Source organism: Haemaphysalis longicornis, unplaced genomic scaffold, assembly GCF_048455015.1.
Source record: "Haemaphysalis longicornis isolate Haplotype H1 unplaced genomic scaffold, Haemaphysalis longicornis Haplotype H1 scaffold_6, whole genome shotgun sequence".
NCBI lineage: Eukaryota > Metazoa > Arthropoda > Arachnida > Ixodida > Ixodidae > Haemaphysalis > Haemaphysalis longicornis.
Window position 1 is genome coordinate 80,013,818 of NW_027526407.1, and position 8,723 is coordinate 80,022,540.

Below are 8,723 nucleotides of genomic sequence, written 5' to 3' on the forward strand. Positions count from 1 at the left end.
ACCGGTTTTAGTGCAATTCTTGAAGGTCCCGCTGATCGACCAGAGCAGCTGGCGTGTCGTTTCAAGGTCACAGAAAAGGAATCGGTCATCAGACATGTGTGCCCCCTTCTCTTGGCCCCAGAAAAGAAAAAAAAAAAGAAAAACAAATGAAGCACTCTTTCACTTACACATTTCTTTTAAGCCCTGTTGTGACAACCACCCTTTCTTTTTTTGTGCCTTGGGAGATAGTGAGGCAGTGCCGTGCAACAAGTTGTGTCTGCGTGAAGGTTGCGACAATAAGCAACTGTGTTTTTCTTCGCCCACGAATGAGGTACCATGCAAAAAAAAAGTGCTGTGATCACGTTGCACTGGCTGTACTATCCGAGCTTCTGTCTCCATGGCATCCTTTCTTCCAAATGCCTAAAAACAGCTTATGCATTCTCCTAAGAAATTAAAAAAATGAAGTTAAATCTGCACCTGCAGTCTTGGAGAAACTCTTGCAGCAGCAGCAAATGTGGAAGAGTTGAAACAGACACTGTGCCTGAGTTTTTAAGTGCCGTTTGCTTGAGTGATTGAAATAATAAATTCTTGAAAGGTGGGGGGGGGGGGGGGGGTTGCATGTGTTTTGGTTATATAGTGCGGTTCTTCACGCTCCTCTGACTTGCGTTAAAAGCTGTCCTCCCTGTATGAGTGTGTTCCGCATATGTTCCACCTAATCATGAGAGCAGACATCCTCTTGCAACACATGTACAGGACTTTGATAGGAACGTGCAGTGTTGAAGGGCGCATCAGTGCAATGCCTTGTTTTGGCAAACTAACCTCATTCATTTAGCACGTACTATCAGTGTGTTCCGCATATGTTCCGCCTAATCACGAGGGCAGACGTCCTCTTGTGACCCACGTACACGACTTTGATATCAAAGTGCAGTGTGGAAGGGCACATGGGCACAAGGCCTTGTTTTGGCAATCTAACCTCATTCATTTAGCACGTACTATCACTGTGTTCCATATACCGTATTTATTCGAATCTAGGCCGGCCCCGATTCTAAGCCGACCCCCGAAAGTCCGAAGGCGCAAAAAAAAAAAAAAAAAAAACTTACCTCGAATGTAGGCCGAACAAAAAGGCGAGGTCAGCGTTCATAAAAAGAAAACACGTTTATTGAACATGAAGATGCGGTGCTGGAACTCAGTTTCTCTTCAAAATCACCGGGCAACTTCTGGGCGATTGAGGTTCGACGACGGAGGCTAAAGCCGAAGTGCTTCATGAATTTCTGTAGCCAGCCCCGACTGGCTTTGAAGTGTGCCCGCGATAAGCCTCGTTCCCTTAAAAGCTCCCTTGCTTTTGCCTGGAGCACTTCCGTCGTTACTGGAAGGGCAGCTGCTCTCTGCATCTGAACGAAGTCAGCCAATGCCATCTCCATTTCATGGTAACGGCATTCTCGTGGTCCGGTGATTGCCAACCTCGTTGCGGCGCACGCAAATATCCTCTCCCGTTGCGTCCTCCAACGACGGACATTTTTTTCATCCACGCCGAAGTCCCGCCCGGCTTGAATGTTCGGCGACAACTCCGCAGCTAAAACAACTTTTCTTTTAAAAGCGGCACTATAATGGCACCGCTTCTTTTTGCGCTGTCAAAACCAAACGCCACACCGCACGCAGGCCACTATCTGCACAATTCAAAATGGCGGCCTATGGCCCTTAATGGCTACTGGCTCGTCTAGTAATGGCTACAATACTTCCTTTTCTGGGTGGCGCTAGCTGTGCACCACTTCACTTGGAAATTGGCGCGTATTTCAAAATCCTCGAATCCAAGCCGACCCTGGAGTTTGATATATCAGTATTTCAAAAAAACTATCGGCTTAGATTCGAATAAATACGGTATGTTCCGCATAATCATAAGTGGGATGTCCTGGTTGCAGCGTGTGTGCAGGACTTCAATGGCAGCGTGCCATACAGAATGGCATACGGGTGCATGGTTTTGTTTCAGTAATCTAACCTTTTCATTTAGCGTGTATTTTGTGAGTGTGTTCCACGTATGTTCCGGCTAATCGTGCGAGCGGATTTCCTGTTGCTGCGATGTGTGCAGGACTTTGACGGCAACGTGCTGGACTCGTGGGAGGGTGTCCGGGTGCAAGGCCTGCACTGTCGCAAGGACGGCCGCACGGTCTACGCAGCCGACTCCCACCATCGAGTCCGGGGATACGTCTTCGATGATCTCACCGATTTCAATGTGTACGCCTTCTTCTCCTCTGCCACCCCTTTGCTACCCCAAGAGGGGTGTAAATTATTCCAGGACAAAGCAATGCGCGAGGCAAGAAAGAAGCTGACTTGCAAACTGGCTGTCTTATTTTCAAGAAACTACAAAGACTCTGTGGGAGGACAAATGAGTGCGGTTAAGGAGTGCCAGTTTAATTTTGTTATCGAAAATATGTAAATTGCAAGCAGTGTTGGGTGCAGTTAAAAGTGCAGTGTAGAGCGTGCAATTGGTAGGCACTTCACTGACGATTGGCGATGCCACTGACTCAGAGAGGTGGAGCACTGTCGCTGAGAGGGAGAGGGTGAAATTTCTACGATGGGCAGGTTAGGTGGTGACAGTGTATCAATGTTCCTTCGTTCCTAGAACCGCAGATTGACCTCACCCCACACTGACCATGGTAATTTGTCCAAGCATGCTGTGTATATGTTCCCCCCATGGTCTTGTGGCGTTGCTTTTAACGCTAGAGTACGACATTCCGTACAAGGAACCAGTAGTGTATATGCCTGTGTTTTGCTTGGTACTGGGCATGTAGAGGAAAATGCTAACGGCATGGCTGGTGCAAAGCCAAACGATTGTAAAGCCGGCATCATAAGGGGTGTTGTTGCGTTCTCATCAAGGCTGGCTGTCATGGTGTCTTTTACTAGGAGCAGCCGGCAGGCTTGTCAGAGTGCGTGGTGGTGATGTTGGTGATTAATGCACTGGTATACCTTGGGCAATGTTCAGCTTTCGGAAGGCCGATTCTCGTAAGAGCGTCACCTGTTCACCTAAACCCAGCCCCTTCCAAAATGACGTGCTGTTCAGTGGGTGTATAAATATACATCGCAGAATATGTTTCCGGAATCTTGTGCGCAGGAACCTGAAAGGTGTCATTTACAAAATTATAATTACATTTCAAATTCGTAAAGAAATACAAATTTTGTGGACTTTCTTGATAGTTGGGAGGGGGGGGGGACAGTTGGTTCAAAGCAGTCAACAAAGATAGTGGAATCAGGCCCCATTGTTGCCCACGGCGAATCTGTTAAACGAAACCAAAACCAAAGCAGCATGCGTCAAAGCAGCTAGGCCAAACGTAAAGGAGGGCATGAATCTTGTGACATTTGACATTTTATGTGAAACTCTGGTGTGAAAGAAGCAAGCGAGCGATGGCAGAGGACGTCACCACCATGTGGAGAGCAGGAATACAAGAGATAACCAAAACAGCAGCGGTGGCTGCTTTGATTACTGCCGCTCCAGACTTCAGGGCATGGCAAAAGTGGGTAAAACTCCGGTGGAGGCAAAAACCAAATGCTCTGAGATTTTGCCGCATGTTAAAGATATCAGGGCGGTTAAAATTGATCCGTAGCCCTCCTATGCAGCGTACCTGATAGCGCAAGTGTAGCTTTGTCACGTAAAACTCCCCAAATTTTTGAAAATGTTCAGAAAGATTAGACGAAATGATTTCAGCATCAGAAATATTGGGTGTCGGTGTACATTGGCGGTACGAATTGTATGGCAGTGTCACAGAGACTCCCATATTATTGAGTATGTCTGAAAATTCGTACGACTGTGTGCGTGTGTGTGTGTGTGTTCTGAAGCGAGAGAGAGAGAGAGAAAGATGTGAATGGTTCCCTCCCCCTTGTCATCCTTGTGCAGGGTCCAGGAGGACCATGCCATTATTTCATTCTCGTGCGACGATACGGGGAGACTGGGCCTGCTAAACATTGCCACACAGGTGGGTGCTCCTCCCTCCCACCAAAGCGCTGGGTGGCCCCCCTGTCTCTGGCTCTTTTCTTCTTTTTTTCTTTTTATTTGCTTTCCTAGCGTGTATTGTGATGTGTGCTGGCTTCAAGCAAAAATTCGTGTCACTACGTGGTCATCATCATGCCCTGCGGGTCGTATTGTCAGTGACCTTGATGTAACGAGCAGAATCGCTTCATTCCTGTATCTTTGTTCCCGTATCCTCGCTCCCGTATCCTCAGTCCCGTATCCCTACTCCCGTATCAGCTGCTTCTCACTCCTCCACTCCAGGTTGTTAGCTCAGTGAGGTCCTGTTCTGTTGCCCTTCTTTGAGGTGACGCCGCCCTCCCCCTCACCATTACGTGTGCACCATTTCAGGGTGTCCACATGTGGGACCTGGAAGACAAGGTGCTCGTGCGGAAGTTCCAGGGTGTCACGCAGGGTTACTACACCATCCGGTCGTGCTTCGGCGGTGTCAACCAGGTGTTCATCGCCAGCGGGAGCGAAGGTGCGCTCCTTTCCTCCCCTGCTTGGTGGGGGGCACAGTATTCGTTATGGTGAAGTGGGTAACCACCATCGCGTGTGGCTGGATTTGCTTTAGTGATGTGTCCCGTTGTTTTAAGCTCTCAGAGAAACCGGAGAGACGATTTTGTACTGTCGCATGGCACAATGACGGCGGTATCGCGTGAAGGTGCCTTCGCATCACTAGTATAAGCCTGCATTGTAGAAGAGAATAAGGGCCATAGAAGGGGAGGTTTATTGAACACTCTCTCTCTGTTTTTTCATTGCAGACAACAAGGTGTACATTTGGCACGTCAAGTGGGAGAAGCCCATTGCGGTGCTTCAGGGCCACTCGCGCTCGGTGAACTGCGTCGCCTGGAACCCGGTCTACCCGCAGATGCTGTGTAGCGTTTCCGACGACTCCACCATCCGGGTCTGGGGCCCCGCCCCGCCGGCCACGGCTGCTGCCTCCTCCCCAAACTCCCACTCAGGTACCTTCAACATCCCTCTTCACCAAGTTCCTGTATTTGCGCAGAGAACCTGTTTTAAAATCCTTCAAGGGGAGGTCATCTTTCCGGTTGGACTGTCTTGATAATCTGGAGTTGAAGTACCGGGTCGTTGTTACGCGATTCACGAAACGTTGGAAAGCTCGAGTGTTGGATGTTGCCGCTGGCATAGTCCCTGCAGCGTCATTGGTGTGGTGGTTTAGTTAGGAGGCTTTTCCGCCGCAGAGAGCGAATGGTGACAGCCATTTCCTCTCGCAGGTACGAAAATTTTTGATGGAACGCAAGCGTTGAGGTCCAGGGCATGGTTGCAAGAACGTTGAAGTGTGGTGGGCTGGGGTACTATAAAACACCAAATCTTTCAAACAAAACAAACTTGTGTTTTGTCTTCATGGCCCCTTAAATGTGCCTACTGAGCGATGCACCTGCTGAAGCAGTGCACCTACTCAAAAGGTGCCCCTGTGTGAGCAATGCACCATTTGAAGTGATGCACCTACTTGAGTGGTGCTTTCAAGTTCCTGGGGGTGCGTTGCGCTTCTGATCACAGCGACTTCTTTGTTGGCATCTTGTTGTGAAGTTGTGGATGCGGACGGCACTGCCAGCGTCTTCTCCACCCTCTGGTGTGCAGGTGACATGGCCGAGGGGTCGCCCTACTCCAATGGCAGCAGCAACGGCGTTTGCGACGGGGACGGCAACTCGGTCGTCTAGCCCCCCTCGCCTTTCCTTATCTTCTAAGGGACTCTAAATAATGCAACATGTTTCATAGCGCGTGCGCACAGCATGGTGGGAGATGGAGAGAGAAGGTTCTGTCGAACGAGAGTGGTGAGCCTCCCGTGCGTCGCAAGTTTTATCAGCCAGGCGGAGACAACCAGGGCGTCCTGCGAGCAGACAACGGGCACTCGGCGGTTGGGGCTTGGCTTGGCTTGGTGTGGATTGTACGTGGCGGGCGAGCGGATGACGTGCATGCTAGAGCCTCGGTTGGGCCTGAGGAATCCAGACGGTGGATGCCGACCTCAGGCTGGCACGCAGCACGAAATGCAGTCCGGCTTGGCTTGGCTTGGCTGGAAAGTCCCGAGAAACGGATTGTGGGAGGTTGGCTAGCAGGTCGCGAGTGTCTGTTGTGAAAGAGCTCGCTTCCCCCTGCGAGCTCGGCGAGTTGGAGAAAAGGCGATGTTGGTATCGTGATGTTCTTAGTGATTATTTTTTGTCTTTGATTGACGCGTTTAAAAGAAGGTTACGCCGACATGCTGGATGCTCAAAGCATTTTGCGCCGAATTTCAGCGGCTGGAATTCTCTGTCAACAGTCCAGCTTTCAGCGGAATCATACATTGTCGGTGGACGTGCTAGATGGCGACTCTTGCCACGAAATTAGATTTGTGATCGTGTATCGTGTGGATGTAGATTGTTGGTGTTATGGTATTGCGCTGAAACTTGCACTGTTGCGGGAACAATGTTGCGAATTTGCACTGTATTGCTCATGGCTCCAGCCTATCAAAGCCTGGAGCATTTAAATCAAAGCACAAGCGATGGGATTATAGTGACGTGACATAACGCACGGCGTTCTTATTTTGAGTTTATCCGTAACGTACACGTAAATGTCACGTAAATGACACGTAATGCGACATTGGTACATTGGCTAGGTTTTAAGACATACAGCGGTTACCTGCATGATAATGTGACCAGTGCTGGGCCATGCATGTCGTCATTTGTTATTATAGAACATGATTATTCACGAAGTGATGTTCCTTGCGGTAATTAATTTGTCCCAAAATTGCGGCATTTTACCAAGAGCAGTGGTTAACCTGAAAGAAAGTGACTTGCGAAGAATATATTTTGGGCAGTGTCTGTTAAGCTTGCAGTGGAGGCTGTGTTCTCTTTTTAAAGTGAACTCTCGGAGTTTGCCACGATTAAAGTGACCTGCTTGTCACGTTACCTTGTAAATACAGACTGCGTGTGTTTAAGAGCATGGGTGCGTCAACTTACCTAGACAATAATTCAGATCAATGCTGCGAAGCTGCTGTCAGGACCCAGTCTTGAAGCCCTGAGGGCCACCGTAAATTGTGTGTGCGTGATTTAGACGAGAATACGGGAATGTAACAAATTTAGTATTTTTTTTCCCCCTCGTGTATGTATGCCAATGGCGCGAGCATGCCAGTAATAACATTTGAGACATTAACATCACTTTTTGTTTCTGCCCGTGTATTTCAATGTTGCCAAGCTGTTAGAGGATGCTGGTAGGTGCTTTAGAAAGCTGTAGCAAGATGCAGTGATGGAATCTTTCTTTTCGATGTTTGGAAATTTTGTTGTAGCGATTGCGCCAAATGAATTTGAATTGGTTGTATTTGCGTTGTTGGGGCTGCGGGGTGACACCCTGTTTTATTTTGTCGCAAACGTTGGCACAAAAGATGTTTTTCTGCTGTTTTTGTTGTTGTTGCCGGGCATTGTCTAACCTCTCGGCCAAACATGAAATTGAGAAAACGAAAGAGAAAAAACGTATTCGCACTGTGTTTCTGCACTGTTCAAACTCAACTTGCAAAACCACCTCTGCATTGCTTGCAGAGCGTTCCACGGATGACTATGGACGCATAAGCACAGGCTCGTTAATGTCTCTTTCGTGGCCTATTTTTATTTTTTGGATTGCGATGGCTACGGCTCCGGATTGCAGTGGTGAACGACCATGTGCCTATGCTTGTGCTTCTATAACTGCCGTATTGAATTTGATGTCTCTTTTTGCTTCCCTGGGTGAGAGTGGCAACAAGAGAATTTGACGGCTCGTTTTGCTTGCTTGTGCAAATATATTTTAACGCTTTTAGAGAAAGGAAAAAAATGGTGTGTCCTGCGCTTCTTGCAACACACTTGGATCGCATCAAAGATCGTTCGTCGGACTTGGAGCCCTGAGTACTGTTCCGAGCATTTTTCCTGTAATCGATGCCACTCAGTTTCATGCTTCACATAAAAGAAAACGCAAACCATGAAATCATTTGCATTCCTTGGTGTTCCTCAGTTGTGCCTCCTGGCTTCCCTAAAACAGAATTAGTGTGACCGTCGCAATTCTTGCATCTTCACAACAACCACATCTGGCTGCTGAGCTTCTACGAGATCTGCCAAGAAGCATCGCCGTTTAGTGCGATATCACAAGTAGCACGAAATACAAGGAAATATTGTCAAAGAAAAGTAAATAAGGTTTGAGCCTTCATTTAAGAAGTTAGGCAGATTAAAGCCATGGTAGTGCCAAATTTAGGTGCGCCCATAACTCTTTTGAAGATCGGGAGAATGAAAAAAAAAAAAAAAAAAACGATGCTGAGGATTCTCTAAGAATGTGAAGGCGAAAGCGAAGTTGGGCCTTTCATTGACCTGCTCTTGAACTTTCTATTCAAATTTGCAGCCGCGCAATCCCAGGCTTGTACCCTCTTCGATGACCTCTTCAACATTTTGTGCTACAAATTATCTATACCTCGCAGCGTGTGTGCTTGAACCAGAGATCGGAGGCTTTTGCCTTCGTAAAATTTAGTTTTGATTCCTCTTCTGCAAGACACAATGGGAATGCAACTACCTTGATAATATCTTTTTCAAGGAGGCTTCATAGTCGACTTATCAGCAGTTGCTCTGCTTGTGGCTATGGCCACGACAGCACCGTGGTGGATGTGTCTAGAAAATCTGGGTGGAGCGTTTCCTTGACGTAGTTAGAAACTGGCATGTACTCGCACTCTATGCTTGCAAAAATTTGTCGCTTTGTAGTGTTGACACAAGGACTGTGAAAGCATTAT

At 47.9% G+C, this 8,723-nt stretch overlaps 1 protein-coding gene across 1 annotated transcript in view; it reads left to right on the forward strand.

Moving 5' to 3' along the window:
• Window positions 1-7,933, forward strand: part of LOC144143564 (WD repeat-containing protein 26) — a 29,829-nt gene extending 21,896 nt beyond the window's left edge. The window contains exons 11-15 of the mRNA XM_077675364.1: window positions 2,066-2,211; window positions 3,869-3,947; window positions 4,331-4,460; window positions 4,744-4,944; window positions 5,585-7,933. Coding sequence (XP_077531490.1) covers window positions 2,066-2,211; window positions 3,869-3,947; window positions 4,331-4,460; window positions 4,744-4,944; window positions 5,585-5,664 — 636 coding nt within the window. The 3' untranslated portion in view covers window positions 5,665-7,933. The remainder of the gene's footprint in view (window positions 1-2,065; window positions 2,212-3,868; window positions 3,948-4,330; window positions 4,461-4,743; window positions 4,945-5,584) is intronic.
• The last annotated feature ends 790 nt before the right edge of the window (window positions 7,934-8,723 follow it).